Source organism: Perca flavescens, chromosome 13, assembly GCF_004354835.1.
Source record: "Perca flavescens isolate YP-PL-M2 chromosome 13, PFLA_1.0, whole genome shotgun sequence".
Taxonomy (NCBI): domain Eukaryota; kingdom Metazoa; phylum Chordata; class Actinopteri; order Perciformes; family Percidae; genus Perca; species Perca flavescens.
The window spans coordinates 27,913,375-27,932,796 of NC_041343.1; the positions used below are offsets into that span (position 1 = coordinate 27,913,375).

At 40.7% G+C, this 19,422-nt stretch overlaps 2 protein-coding genes across 5 annotated transcripts in view; one reads left to right on the top strand and one right to left on the bottom strand.

Annotated features, from left to right (window-relative positions):
• The window catches only part of lrwd1 (leucine-rich repeats and WD repeat domain containing 1), a 19,633-nt gene extending 5,146 nt beyond the window's left edge, over window positions 1-14,487 (bottom strand). Inside the window, exons 1-15 of one of the 4 annotated variants that reach the window (XM_028596081.1) lie at window positions 14,459-14,487; window positions 10,180-10,266; window positions 8,696-8,930; window positions 8,482-8,601; window positions 8,158-8,304; window positions 7,965-8,057; window positions 7,414-7,758; window positions 6,533-6,650; window positions 5,754-5,860; window positions 5,106-5,316; window positions 4,461-4,533; window positions 3,985-4,125; window positions 3,427-3,533; window positions 2,640-2,801; window positions 477-586 (exon numbers count right to left, since the gene is read on the bottom strand). In XM_028596081.1, the coding sequence (XP_028451882.1) occupies window positions 477-586; window positions 2,640-2,801; window positions 3,427-3,533; window positions 3,985-4,125; window positions 4,461-4,533; window positions 5,106-5,316; window positions 5,754-5,860; window positions 6,533-6,650; window positions 7,414-7,758; window positions 7,965-8,057; window positions 8,158-8,304; window positions 8,482-8,601; window positions 8,696-8,930; window positions 10,180-10,259 (2,049 nt within the window). In that variant the 5' untranslated portion in view covers window positions 10,260-10,266; window positions 14,459-14,487. Of the gene's footprint in view, window positions 1-476; window positions 587-2,639; window positions 2,802-3,426; window positions 3,534-3,984; window positions 4,126-4,460; window positions 4,534-5,105; window positions 5,317-5,753; window positions 5,861-6,532; window positions 6,651-7,413; window positions 7,759-7,964; window positions 8,058-8,157; window positions 8,305-8,481; window positions 8,602-8,695; window positions 8,931-10,179; window positions 10,267-11,892; window positions 11,964-14,458 lie in introns of those variants that run through there. The other 3 variants (XM_028596082.1, XM_028596083.1, XM_028596080.1) reach the window with 3 other exon arrangements.
• Window positions 12,743-18,836, top strand: alkbh4 (alkB homolog 4, lysine demthylase). Its single transcript, XM_028596084.1, has 3 exons — window positions 12,743-12,897; window positions 15,885-16,073; window positions 18,014-18,836. The coding sequence occupies exons 1-3, from the start codon at window positions 12,781-12,783 to the stop codon at window positions 18,533-18,535; spliced, it is 828 nt and encodes a 275-aa protein (XP_028451885.1). The 5' UTR covers window positions 12,743-12,780; the 3' UTR covers window positions 18,536-18,836.
• Window positions 18,837-19,422: the final 586 nt, after the last annotated feature.

Here is a 19,422-nt window from a genome sequence, read left to right on the forward strand (position 1 = left end):
TTGTAGCCCATCCCAGCCTTGTGCAGATCAACAATCTTGTCCCTGATGTCCGTAGAAAGCTCTTTGGTCTTGCCCATGGTGGTGATATTGGATGCTGGTTGTTTGGGTGTTGACAGGTGTCTTTTATACAGGTAACGAGGTGAGGCAGGTGTATTTGATGTAGATAATTGGTTCGGATTGGGGCTGTGTCTTAAAGAAAGACTAACTGGCTTGTAGGAGCCAGAATACTTGCTGTTTGTCCAGGGGGTCAAATACTTGTTTTTCCTCATCAGATGGTTATCAATTTTAATAAATTCATATGATGTGATTTTCTGGAATTTTCTTTGGGATTCTGTCTTTCACTGTTAGAATGTACATATGATTAAAATTGTAGATTTTTGCATTCTTTGTATGTGGGCAAACCCGCAAAATCAGCAAGGGGTCAAATACTTATTTCCCCCACTGTATATACATACATATATACACACACTAATTACCTCAGTGGGCAGTATGGGTTTCCCAGTCTGGAAACTGTTTTTCTGCAGGTCGTTGACGTGGTATGTCCATAACCTGCCTTTGTCATCACCACACACTATGTAGGCTCGGCCTAAAGAGAGAGGAATGAAAGTGAAAACAAAAAGAAAATAAACAGGAAATGTTGCTGAAGGAGCACTCATGTCTCTCAGCTGACATTTAAAAGGCAGTGTTAGGACGCATTCAGAGCAGATCCAGCGGTCCAACCGCAGGATTGTGCGGTGGTGGGAGTGCTGTTGGGTTCCCTAATCCCCCAATGTAGCACAAGCAGACTTGATAGTTCACAGTTATTGTTTTACGTCAGATCGTTGTTACGATTTCTACATTTACAACTGACTTGAAGGCATCTCTGTTTCACAAAGAAAGAGAGAAAAGGGACGGAGGGACTGTGCTTTGTGCTCAGTCCCTCAGCTGTTACACAAACTCCTGGGCAGTTAAGTGCTTGTGTTTTTTTTTTTTTTTACCCACCTAGTTTTTTTAAACTCACTTGTGCCAGTGATGTTTCCTGTTTACTGTACGGGACTCTCACACTGCCTAAAAATACACCGACAAGTCCGATCGCCGGTTACATAATTGGCCACCACAGCGTGACGTTGGGTTGCTTTTCTACAAAACTTAGGTATGTCTCAACTTTTGGCCTGGGGGTCTTTTCGGCACCCCCCTGCTGCGGCCCCAACCGCTGCAACCTAAACTAGAGTTTAGAACCGGACCGGGCCGATTTTTTACGCCGCTATGATCAGGCCGGGCCCTTGATCAAGCATTTGTGATTTTTTAATCATTACTTTATTAGCCTTATTCGGTGGGGAGCAAGCTATGCCTCTCAAGCTTATCCCGTAGCTCTGGGTGTATGTTCTGTCCTACACTGACTTGAGTGCGAGGTGAACTGTGCTGATATCGTATCTCCCCCATCTGCAGCACTGTTGTCGGCCAGTGTGTCAGCATGCAGACCGTGCCGTGGCGAAGGACAGTATTAATTAGGTGATCGAGACAAGAAAGTCTCCTATATGGTTCCAGGGCTTTGATTATGTTGCTGCCTTGATCTGTTACCGACACTATTCGGCTGAGGGAGCGAGGGTCAAGGTTTTTTTTTTTTACGTTTCTTCATTCGGATCCATTCCATTCTGAATAAACAAACAGCGCAGTTTACTTGCTTCGTCTTTGTTGCATTACCGGTATTTATTAAGATAATTCTAAACAGATTTCTGTAGTTCAAACAACTCAGTAATGTAGTTGAGAACGTCCGTTATAATGGCCCACGTATTAAAAAAAATGTCGGGTTTAAAGGAATACGCCACAGTTTGTTGAAATAGGGTTATTCACCATCTCCTCTAGATTTAGATAGGTGGGCAAAAGCATTTTTGTCTCAGTGCAAGCATTGTCTTAGTCCGGCGCCGCCGCCGCTAGCTTAGCATAGCATAATTAATGGAATCCTTTGTTGCCGTTAGCATGTCGTGAGTAAAAGTGAACCAACAACAACAAAAACAAAACCTAATTACTTCTTGTGGCCTGCGTATTCACAACAAGTAAAAACAGCAATGCAGCATAAGACTAGATGATTTCCCAGGCAGATATTGACTTGGGACTATATTGGGTGGAAGTAGGATACAGCCGAAGCACTGCTACTCGGGCACAGAGATATCGGCAGCCCGCAGGGCTCTGCGGCCGGGGCAAAGTCACTGTTTCTGGGTTACTGGACGGGCAGCGGCCCGCCGAGCCCCGCGGAGCTCAGTCAGGGCAGCGGCATTTCAGGGCAGCGGTGAACAGACGGTGAATAACCCCATTTCAACAAACTGTTGCGTGTTCCTTTAAATCGGGTTTGGGCTCATAATTACAGTTAATGTGTCGGGCCGTGCCGGGCTCGGACACAACGGGCTCGGGTAGGGTCGGGCTTGATTTTTTGGGCCTGATCTAAGCTCTAGCCTAAACGCACCCCCCATTCAAAATAAATGGACTGCCTGATGTGAGCCAGGCCTTATACTGGGGGAGAACAGTGGACCAATCTGAAAGGTTTCTCTCATCTTGGTGTACAACAATGTTCTATTGTATTCTACTTGATGTATTCATTATAAGAAAGCTTACATACTACTCGGCTTTTGTGCTATCGTAAAAAAAAAAAAATAGCTTACCAGGGCATGTGTTGAGAGCCAGGTAGGGAATCTCAGTGTTGGCCCACTGCAGCTCAGCCAGAACCACAGCACAAACTGTCCTGTCTTTCTTGTCAGGCCGCTGAGCCTTGGTCCTGCTCCAGCTCCACAAGTATATGGAACCATGCATGTAGTTCTTGGAGGCTAGACGAACATAATGACACAGTTGCAAAAGAAGAGAAAAATGAAGCAAAATTAGAGACATGCAAAGAAAAAGGGAAACGTTGGGGGAAGGGTTTGTGCAGATCTTAGAATTTAAATTGACATTCAAATTAAGAAAACACAGCGGATAAAATCATCCCAATTCTGACTGATTAAAGTTTTAAAAACTAGGTGGAAATGTTTTATAGCTGGTTTATAGATACCTAATCCATGGTTAGATACACTAATGTACGGACAGACATGTGGTCCATTGGGAGTCTAGCCAAATTAGACAGGGACCAACAAGAAACAAAATGATAGTGCCACCAAGTGGGCGACTAAAGTAAAAACGTGAGGACATTGGTTTATTGAGGGCATTTGCATAACTGACCAATTTACATATTTAGTATTAGGTCTATAAAACACAATTTAAGGCTTATTGATTTGCAAATTCAGATGGATTTATTGTTAAATTAGCCACTACCTAGTCCCTAATATCTGCCTCTGACTTGTTTGGGCCATAGCTAAAACTCTCCACCCAGTGTGACCCAATGTTACTTACATACTTTTATAGGTGTTGTAAATAAGACTACAGTGTACGGTGGTTAACTGTAAGAGCGTCACTTACCCACTATGTCATCTGTAAGAAAACTCAGGCCATCAATGGTGTGGTAGTCATGGTATTTGTCTTCCTTCTTATATATGGGGAAAGTTATCTCCATCTCCTCAGACCTACTAAAAAAAAAAAAAAAAAAAAATAACACTATATGTTACTGGCTGGTCCACATATATGATTTTATATACTTTGTCTTCTGATTTAAACTGCTGCATATTTTGTAATGTCTGAGCGTATAAAAACGGAATTACATTGGTAATTTTAACCATGCAGCTGACACATGAATGTGGCAGCATTTCAGAACGTGATTGAAATGTTACAGAAATGTAACACAGTCTGAGTAGTACGTAGTAAGATTGCCATTGTGACATTTGCCTAAAAGTGATTCAGGTACTTATTGCATCATATTTACTTAACAAGTTGAATGTCTGAGAAGGACTTTAAAGTCTGTTTGTCTGCAGGACATGTCTGAACAAATCCATTCAAAAAGGTCAGGATCAACCAAAAGTTCAAGACAAGATGACACACAATGTGGATACAGGAACACACCCACGAACATGATTCTTTTACCTCTTTGTGTTGTTGGTGCTGAGTTGTGTGTTGTAGCAGTGCAGGCCGTCCTCACAGGCAGTCAGTAGGTGTGAGCTGGGGGAAGTGGGGGGGAGGCAGATGTGTAGGGGAGTGGCGCTGATCTCCAACACCAGCAGCTGACTGGAAGGACAAACAGAAATACTCTCAACATCACAGTCTGAATCTCTACACTACCCTGCGGAACCCATTATATGGCCATTACAAATGTACAGCTGAGGTTTGTTCAAACTCCAAGAAAGGATGGAAAATAAAATATATTTTTTTTTATTGGCCTTTTGTCAGTGAAAACTGAAAGTAATAAAGCTAAAAACACCACCAAACACACAACGTTATGATTTAATTATATAATTGAAAAGAAACCCCGTACATCTGTTAGAAATGTTGTTTTGGCTTAGGAAAGGTATTCTTATACATTCTAGATTTAAAAGCAACTTTCCCCAAGCAGAAATACTCACACAACTTTGTAGTTGTACTGGCTGTCCACTCCACCAATGTCCCACATCACAATCTTGTTATCATATGCTCCCGCTGCAAGAGAAGAGGTGAACTGGTGAGACCAGGACCACACACTGAAGTAAATCAGTAACCTAAAAACCACTATTGCAACAGGTCAGTCTTAAATCCTCAAAAGGTGATGACATTGTTATCGTACAGCAGTGGTTGCCAAACTGATACAAAAAGAAAAAGGAAAAACGTATGATGACCCTCAATGCCGACTTAGTTGGGAATATATTGTGTCATGAGCAACGGGGGTTCACCTCCCCTTCAAAATATGAAGTTTGGAAATTTGTCCCCCTTAATATTTGTAATTTACCAGTTTTACCTTCAAATAAATTGACCTTTATTTGACAGTAAAACTCAAAGTTTGGACACTCAAATGTTGATAACAATCTATCATTGCATAAAGTGCAAAAGCTCAAAGTTCTTTGTCACCTTAGTTTTTTTCCCTTATAAATGAGTTAAAGCTAAACAGTGGCAAAAAAAGACAGGTAGAATTATCCTTTAATCTGTCAGCTTTTGGACGTCTGAAATGGGCGACTGACAACCAAACAGAACTCCTACTGCGAGTTCTTTTTCTATAAGAAATAACCTCGACTCACTGAAGAGGAAGTTCCCCTGGCGGTGGTTGAAGCGCAGGACAGACAGCGCCTTGCGGCTGGCTCGGAACTCCCCGTAGGCCATGTTGTTTCTGGGGTGGATCAGTTTGACCAGTCCTTTCTTCCCTCCAGCTGCCAGAATGCTGCAGTGTTGAGCCGAGGCCCCGCCTCCCCTGGACATCAACACTGTGGACCAGGCCAGGGAGAAGAACTCCTGTTGCACAACAGATACAAACATCAAGCTTAGATTATGATACAAATACTTAATTTTATCCTCCATACACGCCGTTTTCCCGACATGTTCATCTAGGCTGCACCATCACAGTTTTATCACGCCCGCCACAAAATCACTACTGACACTTGCAATATGAAATCTTAAATGAACATATGAACTGTGTGCTAATGTGTGCAAAGTTCCGTCTAGCTGCGGAGAACAGCTAAAGCAGCTCATGTCCAGGTCATTTGTTTTTTGTCCTCACTGGGGAATAGAAGGGTTTTCCATAGTGACAGCATTCAGCTTTCGACCACAAGCATTAGAAGGATATGACAGGATGAAAAATACAATTAACTTAAACAAAAATGTATTTCTGTGAATGCAGATGCAGAAGTCTTATCATTTAAAACTGTTATTAGAGAATAAATGGAGCGAACCTCGCCAAGAACTTTGTACTTCTTCATCACCAGCCCGGTTTCACAGTCAATCACGCAGAGAGAGTCTCCACCACAGGTAGCAACCAAACGGCTTCCTCCACCAGTGCCTGTTAACACAGGAAGGAGACGGAGTTTATTATTTTTCATTGTAAAGAAAAGGGTTATAGGTAGGGCTGGTGAAAAAAAATAAAAATAAATAACGAAGATAGTACGTTCCTCGATTTTCTTTTTGTGCCGATGTTTTTTAAAATCGATTCCCTTTCCCCAGAATCAATATTTTTTATTTATTTTTAACCAGTGATTCACTTAAATATTTTCTGTTTATAGGGTACCGCCAACGGCGACTACATTATATCCGTTTCCAGCCCAACAGACTCAAAGCAGAACATCCATGTTATGTACTTATTTACAAATGAAATAAATGTCAGACTGTCTGACATGTGATGTGCATTCTATTTATAAATCAATTACTTTTTAGAAACGGCTCATGATAGGTTTCTAGAAGTGTATTATCTTAACATTTGTTCTTGTTAAAGAAGGAAAATAAAATCACAATACTCAATACTATCGAATCGCAATATTTATAGAATCGCAATAAATGAAAATAGCAAAAAAAATCGTACCGTGAAAAAATTGAATTGGGACAAAAGCATATTGTCCCAGGTCTAGTCATAGGAAAAACTTTTAAAATATCACTATGTATTTACAGACTTCCATGTTGATAATCAATGCCTTTTTGAAAAGCTGCCATGATCATTTTGATGCAATGTGAACGGTACCATTGAAATCTGGCACTGGCTGGAAAGCACAGGCCCACAGCTGGGTAGAGAAGTCCTCCGAGCTGTCCTGTTTACTGTGGCACTGGAGGACGTGGAGAGGCTTCAGACACACTGGCTGCTGGAGGGAAGGAAACATGACAGAGGGGAAGATGGACCGGGGGAGATAGCAGAGAAGTGGGGAAAGAAGAGACTTTAATAGCATGACATTCTGACAGCTGGGGATTCAATATTGCTGTACAGATATACATGTTCACCATGATAGTTTGTTAGTTTCATCATTCAAATTTGCTAATTAGAGGTAAACACAAAACGCAGCTGTTTTGTAGGTATTTGGTCATAAACCAAAGCCTTTGACCTGATGATGGAAAGGTTTAAGGATTGCAAAATGTATTACAATTGGTCCTGAGGGGGACATGAACCTGTATACAACAATTAATCCAATAGTTGTTGAGATATTTCAGTCTGGACCAAAATGGTGGACCGATATTGCCATGTCTGGAGCCAGACCTCTAGCGTGACTAAAAAATACACTTTTATATAGTATAAGTGTTAATGTTTGATCTTTCATAAAAACATTAGGCTTATCCTTGGGGGACCATGAATATGCACAAGTTTCATGAGAATCTGGCCAATGGTTGTTGAGATATCTTGGATTGCTGTGGGCCAGAGTGGACAGGTCGACTAAACAGTGGACCAAATAAATTGTGTTGGGTGTCTGTAGGGATTTAAACACTACAGATAGAGAGTAAAAGGTAGTCCTTTGCAGATCGCTCACAGCCTTTTTCGCAAACGTTTCAAAAACAGAGCACTTGCTTCTTTGGTTCCACAATATTTCATGGTTTCAGGAACAACACAGGGTTTAACAGCTGATTTCACTATACCTGTGTCTTTATTGTGGACAACATGTCAGCGTCCGTTCTGTTCTTCTGTTTTTTCTGCGCTCCACTGTCCTCTTTGGTTTGTCGCACTGTCGTCGCACCTCTCCTGGGCGTCTCTGGCTTCGTCTGTCCTCTGGTGGGGGTAGAGGGAGGCTGACTTATCTTGCGGGGGCTCATCCTGACAGCGCTGGTCTGGGTTAGCGTCTCGAGTTTGCGGAGACTGGATTTGCGAGGGCTGGCTTCAACTGGGGAGGCTGGGAGCTCTGCGCGCAACTTCTTGCGAGGCGTCAGTCTGATGCTGGTGTCCACTGACGCCGTTTGTTTCCTCTTGGTCGGGGTCGAGACAACCTGGCAAAGGCAAACACTTGAGCTTTAAATCAACTTCAGAACTAAACATTTACACACAACATCCTGAATTTCCGTTACTACCCCTAAACCGTATTACCCATCACCACTACTACCATTACTTTCTAAAGTCATCGTTTCAGAATCACAATGACAGCCAAGTTCAGTATAGACAGCGTGTTGAAGCAGGGCATCCTTGGAGATCTTACACAGTTCTCTTTAGTGTCGGTAGGCTCCTTGCTCTCTGGTTCTTTCTTTGGTTCTGTCAGAGAGTGCAGATACTCCTTAGCGATATTCTCTACCTAAGAACCAAAGGAGTCAAATAGTTGATAAAAAAACAAAATGACAGAAGGCAATGCAAAAAAAAAAAGGGCCAGAAGATCTCCAACATCTGGAACGTACCCTCCATTTGGTGAAATCACTGACTGAACTGGGTCCAAATTTAACTTGTTGACGGGCAGTGTTGACAAAGTCTTTCTCCAAGGCCGACATTTTCTCTGCTGTGATGGGATCCGGAAGACAGAAGCTCTTCTCCCAAACTGCAATTATCTAAAATGACCAAAGACAGTTTGTACACTGACAAAAGCGACAGCTCATGCAATAAATTACACAGAAATTTAACCAAACTGGCAGTGCGACATCATTCTTAGCCTATGACATAACTTAGTATAGAGTATTATACTTGTCTTGAGATCATAAAATAGGGCAAAATAAGCAGTTTCATACCCTGGTCCTCAAGTTCTCCGTGTAGACATAGCGCAAGTGGTTGGCTGTCGTGCTGACATCTTTACCGTTGTGAATCCTCAGTTTGGGCAACAACACCATCAGCTTGTAGTTATCACTCACCTGAGAAAGAAAATCAATATTAACAAGTGACAAGGAAACGCAATACCACATTACTTAAGTAGTAGTAATACAAAGCCATTAGCCATGTCCTCACAGTGATATAAAGATTGTCCTCCATCTTGAGCTCCTCCAGATTACTTAGAGACTCCAGAGTGGTAACGTCCTCCAGCTGGTTGTCGCTGAGGTCCAGGTAGCGAAGGGCAGGCAGCTCCAGGTTCTTGGGCAACTCCTGCAGTCTGTTCCCAGAAAGATCCCAGCGCTCCAGGTACTGGAGTCGGGACAGCAGCCTGACTGGCAAGTCCTGAGACTTCAGTCCCAGCCTAGATAGACTGAATAGCAGAGAGCAGAGTGTTTCTACAAAGTAGGATATCAAACTAAATGTTGTAGTTGATGATCTCTGCAACAACTCTTCTTTCCAGCTCAGCATCCTTTACATAATTTAAACTACTGCTACTACTGACACTGGGGGCACATACGCAAACAAAAACACAACCCTTGAAAGACCCATAGACATTGAAAGAAATGGACAAAGCAACGCCATAGACTTCGACGGAGACCAGTGAAGTCAATTAGAAGCGCTTTTTTCCGGTGATGGCTGAGCGTTACTGTGCAGCCTCAAACTGAGCTTCAAGACGTAGATGTGACGTGAGCAATCTGTCTGAAAGTTGGAAGTCTTCTGGTAGCTGTGCCATGAGAAACTGTTTTTTCTCGTGGATAAATGTTACTTCATATGAATTCACTTGCCACATAAGTATTTCCAATCCATCAAAACGTTGCTGAAATATTTTTTCCCAATGCTTTTCATGGACTCTATGGGCTTCTGCCTTGACTGTATGCCTCCATGCCCCCCCCGATTTCCTGCGAGCTTCTCCTGTACTGTACGGTAATTTCTCTACTGTGTGACAGTAAGTCGCGTGGTTATGACCCAATCGTTAGCCTATTTTTACAAAAACGTCTGCTACGGAGCCATAACGTGAGGTACAAGGTAATGGAGCCTTTTATACATTGTCGTGTTTCTTTATAAATAAACAATGGACAAATAAAGTCTTTAAACGCTTCAGATGTAAAGTTATTCGCTGTGAAAGTGACGTCAAAATGAATGGGAGTCAATGGAAGGTGATGCTTTCCGGATGATCACTTACCCCCTTGGAAAGACCACGTCTTTTTTCCAACTTTAGTTTCAGACTACTTCCTATATTGTACTTTATAAATTTGCAACAGAAATGTGTGCAAACCTTAAAAAAGGTCAGAGAAAACCTTACAAAAATCAGCAACTTGGTATTTTGAATCAAAGTGACAAAAATGGTTGAAACAATTTTTTGAATATTTATCTTTTGTAGTCCAAGTTTTTTTTTTTTTAAGTATTTAATGTGTCACGTTTCTGATCCATTTAATAAGGTCAGCGCACACTGATAACAATCCAGTATATCTGGTGCATGAATACTAATTTCTGGGCAGTGACGTCCTCAAAATATAATCAGGTCACCAATATACAAATAATGCAACTTTGCAACCACGTGTCATGGGCCGTCACCTACAAAACAAACACTATCGTTGGGACAATAAAACCATGCTTACTTCAGTGTCTTGATTTGCTCCAGTTTGTTGGTTTTTGGAGATCCTTTCTCCAGTAGCAGTTTTTCTGTTATTTTCTCCATTGATTATCTGTAGAAAAGACCACAATTTAAAAATAAAAATACCAGAGAAATAATTGTAGAGTGAAGATTAAAGAGTTTCAGAGCCCTCTTCTGTAGTAAGATTCAAGTCTGTAACACATCTGACCCCGCCCAGCATCATTTATGGGTGCTCTGCTGCACCTAACACACCAGGTTGTACAGACCACACCCTGGGTGCTCTTCTACATCTCTTCAGCAAGGTGACTTCCATGACTGGAATTTGGCAAGATTCTTGTAATTGTAGCAGTAATAAAAAGGTACGCTGCAAAGTATTTGACCAGTAATGGCCCTCTGGATCAATGATTTGATGAGCAAGTCCATTTTTGGTCTGTATCTCATGTTCTACCAGTACACACATGAGAAACATGTGACACAAGCACATGAATGAGGCAATACACATTCCTGCCATTGGTTTCGCCCATTTCCAGCGATGGGCAGCAATGCACCAGCAAAATGTAGTGAAGAGGAACAATGTTAGCTTTCAAAAATGGATGTAAGCAATGTAGATTTAAAAATATAAGAACTTTAATGTTTAGTGACTTGCCTTTATTTTTATTTACTCTTTATGTGTTTATCATTATGCAGTTTCCGTGTTATACCAGATGCTATTTAAAATGATTAATTATACAGTAGTGGAATTGTCTGTGTTTAGGCTTAATTTCTTTGTTTCAGTGGGTTCGGTCAATACAACGAACACATGGAGAGGCCTTTAGCACTCACTCAGTCGCAGGCATGTAATTTGCAATCTGCCTGTTTGTGGTAGTCTTCAAGTTATTGTGACGATAAAAGTGATTAAAGTCGCCCTCATAACAATTTGTAATTCTATTTGTGGGTTTATGATCCATCCACAAATCATGGTTAATACTTTCTCAAATTTGCTGAGCAGCTCCACTATTTACACAAACTCAACATACCCTGTGGGGTACAAACATTTACCTGGCTGGGAATTACTGGTAAAATGCAGCCATTGTTTCTCTTCTCTTTAAAATGACTTCTGTCGAGCTTCTTTGTTCTAAATACACATAACAGTTAGCTAGGTTCCAGTAAAGTGTGACTGTTTTGCTTAACATTGCATGGGATGCTCTGCTTTTTTCGTTTCTTTGATTACTTAGCAAAGAAGATATTCTTGCTTTTTTTAACAGATTGAATCGGTTTTATGAATGAAAAGGTTTGCTGCAATTAATACACACGTCCCCAGTGAGTGTATTGTTATCAGAAGGTTAACGTAACCACAGATTTGAGGGGAGATAATTTACCTGAGAATATAATAACAAAACACAACACACAAGTTTCAGCCTCAACTACAGGTTTTGTACCTCGAACACTAGCTCTTCAGATACTCTGCCTTGCCTTTAAAACATAGCTATCAGTTTTTATTTTAACGTTACACCGTGATCTATTTGTTGAGGGAAATTATATTAACGCTAACTTCCTCGACAGAGGTTAGCTAGCCACGTTGGAAGCAGCGACTGCCATTTATTTGCATCTTTAGGCTCTACTACGTTAACATTACAGGCACTTAGTCTTAAGTTTTAACTCACATCCTAATCGTTTATCTTTCATAAGCAAACATGGTTTATGAATGTGTTAATATCCGTGGATAAAAGTTACTTACCAACACTTCTTCAGCATCTACAAGTGAACTAACCATGGAGAGGAACTAACTAGAAACCAAGCTTTCCCGGGGAAACACTGCGTATATCCGGTGGGCGTGGTTTAAATGGACTTTTAATAACAAAGGGATTTTTTTACCCTGAGTTGAACCTGACAGGTAGAATTTAAAGGCCACAGCCCAAACTATGTTACAAGTAAAAATCCTGCTTTCAAAATCTCAAAAGTATTAGTATCAAAAAATACCAAACATGTAGGAGTATATGTGAATTATGATAAATGCTATACCTCACTGTACTTTACTTATTTATATATATATATAAACACATATATACATACGCACGCGCGCACACACACACACACACACACACACACACACACACACACACACACACACACACACACACACACACACATTATTTTGTAAACCTGAAAACTCCATAAATAAATCATAACAAAATACCAAAAGTAAAAGCACTCATTATGCAGAATGGCCTATTTCAGAATAATATATATATTATGTTACTGTAATGCATTACTGTATACATCACATCAATGTTGTAGGTTAAGATAGTAGGTTAAGATGTGGCAAATTTTACTTCATATACTGCTGCGAAGTATAATCTATCTAATTTATCATCAATACTTAGCTATCATAATGTATACTTCATACTGTGAACTTTTGCACATTCCTTGGACAATTTACTACTTCGAAAAAACGGCATAGCTCTTTCGTTTTTACTCAGAATTATTTAATAATAATATTACACATATTTCTTATTTTGATTCTGATACAGTGTGTGGTGAACCACACGTTTCGTTAGGTGGCGATGTTTACCTATTTTAACAGGTTGGCCAGCTACATATCAACAGAAGAAAAAGAAGATGCAGGATGATGGCTCCTGACAGCAGTGATGGCGTTACTTCGTGTGCTTGTAAAGGTATCCGGCGGTGTCTCAAGTGTGAAAAGTTAAGGGGAAAGGGACAATTGGAGGCGAATGAACCAAAGGTAAAAAATATCTGACTGGAAACTGTATTTTACAAGCATTTTTATCAGCAGGAAACGGACGCTGCCGCTGCTAGCCTAGCGCCACTCAAAAATAGCTACGGATGCTCTCACAGGACATTCCATCTGTCAAAACGTTATTACTGAACGAGCCTGTACGGTCACATTTATCGTTATAACAAGATACATGGAACAGTATTCTGTCGTTATTACGCCGTAACAATATATCTCATTAACTACCTGTTGTTCTCGTTGTAACAAGATGGCTTTTCTGTATCCAGTGGTGGAAGGGAGCTAACCTACTCACCGTGCTTAAGTACACAATTGAAGTACTTGTATTTTAGTTGAGTATTTCCATTTCATGCTACTTTATGCTCCTACTCAGTTTGCTTGTTTATGATCAATCACTTTTAATTCGTCACATGCAGTCGTACGAGGTTCATTTCGAGTGAAATGTTATCCCTTCAGCTTGTACATAAGCAGAATGTGGCCGGATGAATGGCACCGGCATTCCGATTATTAATACTAAAACAACTAGTACATTATGACGTAATATAATAGATTAAACTGCCCCACAGTATATACTGTAAAGTAATTGACTCCTCTTACTTTAGTAAGATTTTGAATGCAGGACTTTTACTTGTAACAGTGTTTCCTCTATGTTGATTTCTGCCGCTACAGTATCAGAAATAGAGCAGATGCACAACAGGGTTTGCGCTATGTACATGTAGTATATAAAGTCATAGAGCACACGACTCTAGAGAGCCGTGTGCTCTACTGAACTCAAGCGAACGGTCATCTGCTCTCTCTCCCCTTAAAGGTGCTCCAAGTGATGGGACGCGTTTTTTAGGCTACAACATGTTGTCACATACAGCACATCTCCTCACTATCCACTAGCTGCCTGTCCCCTGAATACACTGTATAAAAAAAACGCGGTCTCTGCAGACAGCCCAGGCTCCACAAACGGCAACAAAAACAAACTGACCAACCTGTACAACGAACCATAACAAACAGCCAATAACCGACAAGAAGGAGGTGGTTGAGTCATGAATACGCATTGTGGAAGTAGCCTAAGTGCTAACGCTACTGAAGTGATGGCTCAACCAGTTCCTTCTTGTCGGTTATTGGCTGCAACACTGTTTGTTATGGTTCGTGGGGCAGGTTGGCGCAGTCTCCAGAGACCGCGTTTTTTTTATTTTTTTTTTACAGTGTGTTCAGGGGACAGGCAGCTAGCGGATAGTGAGGAGATGTTTGCTGTATGTGACGAAAAATGTTGTAGCCCATCACTTAAAGCACATTTAACTGGAACAGTGACAGGACGTCAGTCATGGCAACCAAATAAACAACAGGGCGAGTACACCAAGGGGGTAAGCTCCGCTTCAGAACGCGAACCTCCGATGGCGCCATTTTGTTGCTACAAAGCGATCACCTCTTGTTAGCATTACACTGACCGCCATTTTTTTTTTCCTTCACTTGACTGCGAATAACTTTACATCTTTAAAGACTCTATTTGTCCATTGTTTATTTCTAAAGAAACACAACAATGTATAAAAAGCTCCATTACCTTGTACCTCTCCGTAGCAGACGTTTTTGTAAAAATAACCAAGTGACTTACTGTCGCACAGTAGAGGAATTACCGTATAGTACAGGAGAAGCTCGCAGGCAGTTTCGACTTACATTAGCTGTTTAGGTTTAATTACTAATGTTAACTAGCATGTTAGTTAGCAATAATTTGCCTGTGCTTATGTTATCTCCTTACATACACCTACGCTCTCCGTCTCTGTAAGATTGGAAATGATTGAGATTTCTCTTGGCACAGCTACCAGAAGACTTACAACTTTCAGACACGTTGCTCACGTCACATTTACGTTGTCTCTGTCAGTTGGATGCTGCGCAGTAAAGCAAGAGATCACCGGAAAAGTGCTTCTAATAGCCTTCACTGGTCTCCGTCCAGAGCAACGGGGTCTATTGGTCCATTATATACTGTCTATGGTCTCCGTCCAGAGCAACGGGGTCTATTGGTCCATTATATACTGTCTATGGTCTCCGTCCAGAGCAACGGGGTCTATTGGTCCATTATATACTGTCTATGGAGTACACTTGTCACTCAATCTTAGGCAAAGTCACAAACAGCGACGAAAGCCGCAACTTGAAATCCGCACTCACTCAGCTGGTGCGTGGCAGGGCCTTCTGGACTCTATGGGGAACTCGCTTGATTCCTCTACCTGTTCCACCGTTTAAAAAAATAGCGGCGCAACTTGGTGGCCGTTATCCTGGTAATTTCTCTGCGTGAGAAATACAAGGTGTGAGGGTGTGAACGCCCAATGTGTGAGACTTGAGAGGTATGCACAGTGGTATAATAATACTATAGGATGTTTGCTGAAGTGAAAGATCTGAGTACTTCTTTCTTTCACCACTGCACTTATCTCTGCTTGATTGTTTGATAATGCACTTCCTGGACTGGAAGGGGAAAAAAAGTGTTGCACACACTGGCTCCATATGACCTTTCTCTATTTTCGGCCCTCATGCCTTCTTCAAATCCTACATAATACAGTCAAATTGCGTTTCAATATAAGAAATGACGATATGATTAATGTAGGGCTGCCATCTCTTAGTCGACTAAGATTGCTTTAGTCGATTAGTCATTTTTTATGCTTATTCATGCTTAATTACTTATTTCCAAGAAACTTCTGAGCACATTTATGGTAAACACAATATTTAAAGTTGTGCTTTTGCAGGATTAATTGTGGAGAAACTCAGTTTTACAGATGGTTAATGAACTACATTTATATTGTGCTTTTCTAGTCTTAACCACCTCTCGAAGCGCACAGCTCTGTCAATTAAATCAACTAATCGATTAGTTGACAAAATCGTATAAGTGTTAGTCGACTAAGAATTTCTTTAGTCGAGGACAGCCCTAGATTAATGTAATGTCTTAATTATTAATGTAGTGTAGACCTAACATTATAATTTTTTTTTTGTCTATGAAGCTTGTGCATCGTTTACGCTACGATCCTGAGACGGGGCTTGCCATTCACAAACATGCCGAGGCTACGTCCTTCCCCTTTCCTGGTGTCTTCCTCCAGGAGAACTTCATATCAGAAGAGGAGGAGAAAAACCTGATAAGCACGATGGACCAAGATGTGTGGAACGAGTCCCAGTCCGGTCGAAGGAAACAGGTTATGTGGAACACATGTAGTTTCTGAATGTCATAAGCACACACAAAAGCACACACACAAGCACACACACACACACACACACACACACACACACACACACACACACACACACACACACACACACACACACACACACACACACACACACACACACACACACACACACACACACACACACACACACACACGTCTGTTTGTGTACTTTGGATGTGGTTTTCCAGGGTCATGCTACACATTACAAGTGAACAAGAGCTGGAGGACACAAGTTTCACAAGTAGCTTGTTTATTGGACACAGTGTTACAAACCTGCCATACTGGCTTTGGGCAGTCATACCAGTATTATTTGTACATTTGTTTTGATTCCAGCATTTTGTTGATCAAGATGGTCTGCCATAATTTACCTCCTCTGATCTTTATACCAATTAACTCAGAATAGTGTATTTTCAGCTAGAGTCCATGCTGTGGTATAAAACTTTATTTTTTTTGTTAAAAAGGTGCTTGCCAATGTCAACATCTTTTTATCTTACTCCAGAAACTGTAATTTCTTTAGCATATACTGTAGGAAAACATAGCATCTGTGAAATCAGTCACCGGTGTCTTAAGGAACATTGGCTAAATCTAAATGTCAACATTTTTGACTAACTGTGCAGATTATAACATATGAACATAGACTGTATGAAATATGGACATAGTCTCTGTGACGTTACCCATAGGTTTCTGAAGAACCAAAATGAAGCTCACAGTGGGCAGCTCATAGTGGCTCTGGCCGTCGCCATCCTGGCAGTGAGCTTATTCAAATATGGGCAAAAAAAGATGTGGAGCTGAGGTGGGCTGAATGATGCCTACAGTGTCTGATCGCCACTCGAAACGGCAGTTTTTGGCACTTCAGCTTTGGCTTCATTTTTCAGTACTAGAAGTTGCCGCTTGCATATGAATCCAAATTATTAGAGCACATTTTATGTGTGTTCATCATCAATCCGTGAATAAATGTATAAGACATATCTAAATTATCTCCAACAATTTATATCTTAGTATTTAGGGTCAATATATTTTAGGGCTATTTGATTCAGTCAGTGTTATTTGATTGCAGATATTCTGGTTGATTAGACCACGATTCTCAAAAGTGGAGTCTGTGGCACTCTGCCAAAGGGGTCCATGAAAGGTTTTTGGGATTTATTCATATAAATTATCGTGATATAAAAAAAAAAAAAAAAAAAATCTTTTACAAAAGGTTTCATAGTTCAAATATTTTAAAGTCTATAATGGTTCCTCTATTACTCTTAGAATCTGAAAGTATGTTTAATAAATGTCTAAAATCTAGCGCTGTGCTCGATTGAAGAAATTCTTAGTCTACTAACACTCATTCAATTGTATTGACTAATCGATTAGTTGATTTAATCGACAGTTCTGTAAATTTGAGTTTCTCCGCAAAGAGTTTAATTCTTTTAATTCTTGTTTACCAGAGATGTGCTCGTACGTTTCTTGGAAATAACTCATTCAGCATGAAAAAAGCATCAAACATGACTAATCGACTAAAGAAATCTAAGTTGACTAAGACCAAAATGACCGATTAGTCGACTCATCGACTAAGAGGGAGCAGCCCTACTAAAATCTTTAATACATTTCTCTGGTGTTGTTCTTTCACATAACTAAGACTGTGGAAGTGTAACAATTTAGATTTGATAAATTTTTAGATTACTTACAAGAATCATAAATGTGTAACTTGTCCCGCCCTGACGTGTCATCAAAAATAACGGGAGAGTCACGGGTGTAAGTCATCAGGAGTAAATATTAAAATAGTAAGTGGCAATAAAATGATCTACAACTCTTTTAAAAATGTCCTATTATTATTATTATTATTATTATTATTATTATTATTATTATTATTATTATAATTATTATAGTCTGATGAAATAAACAAAATTTTCTCATTGTTGCAGGACTTTGGTCCAAAAGTTAACTTCAAGAAAAGGAAAGTGCGTATAGGTGGCTTCAGTGGACTGCCTGCTTTGAGCCAAAAACTAGTGCTCCGAATGCAGCAAGAGCCAAGTCTAGGAGGCTTTCAACCAGTGGAGCAGTGCAATCTGGATTACCATCCTCAGCGAGGCTCCGCCATCGATCCACACCTAGACGACTCCTGGCTGTGGGGGGAACGCCTGGTCACCATCAACATGTTATCGGACACTACACTCACCATGTCCCTCGAACAGGGTCTGCCAGATTTGGGACTAGCAGGGGAAGTCCAAGTAGCTGTGCATCTTCCTCGCAGATCTTTAGTAGTGTTATACGGTGAGGCGCGGCACAGATGGAAACATGCCATTCATAGGGACGATGTTCAGGAGCGCAGAGTTTGCAGCACCTACAGAGAGCTGTCTGCAGAGTTTCTACCTGGAGGGCAGCAGGCAGAGCTGGGAACTCAGCTTTTGAACATTTCTTTGAGCTTCCAAGGAACACCAATATAGGCTCATCTGATGATGCAGAGGAAGGCTGGACTACCAGAAGTGGGGGTCCAGACTCCTGACTTGATAGATTCAATTTTAAACTCATTTCTATCAAATAGAATTATATGAATGTAGTCTTTACATGATGTTTCTCTGAGTTTCAGACCTGTCTTTCACAAATGCAGTGGTTATTGTTGTTGCTGCATTGTTAGTCACACATACATTTTCAGGTACATAACTGTATTTACAGGTTATATCAGAATAGGTTTACATTGTTTAATTTTCAAAAAACACCATCTATTTTGTTGTACTGCACATTGCTTCAGCTCCTCTTTTCACCTGTGTGTTGAGCTCTCTGTTTTAGCTACAGAGTGAGACATCTCACTTCTGTTCCATCTTTGTTGGGAGTCGCACATGTGCAGTAGCTAGGTAAGGACTACTAGCCAGTCAGAAGCAGAGTATGAGGGTGTGTCTCGCTAGCAGCTAGGTGAGCATTATAACGTGTGTTACAAAGTGACCACGTTTGTCTCTGAAGTAAAGGACTACAACAGAGCTGTTTGGAGCAGTTTGTGAACAGTGTTTTCTGTTGTAGATGGTAACGCCCTTTGGGGGGGACTTTGGGCTTTTTCACTTTGTACACTTATTACATGCACAAAAAAGATTTATAACACAATAAAGGAAAGGAAAAAAGCCAAAAAGCATAATATGAGCACTTTAAACCAATTTATAATGCATGGAATGGAATCAAAACAAAAACTCTGAGCCACAAAAGTAAATGAAAAGATCTGTCACATGAAGCCGTCCTGTATAGCAATTGTCCTTGAGTGTCTTAACAGCTTTTATGTGATTATTAATGGTTGCTATAGCCGTATAAATTGAGGAACCGGACAAATGGGCTCAAGCTGTTC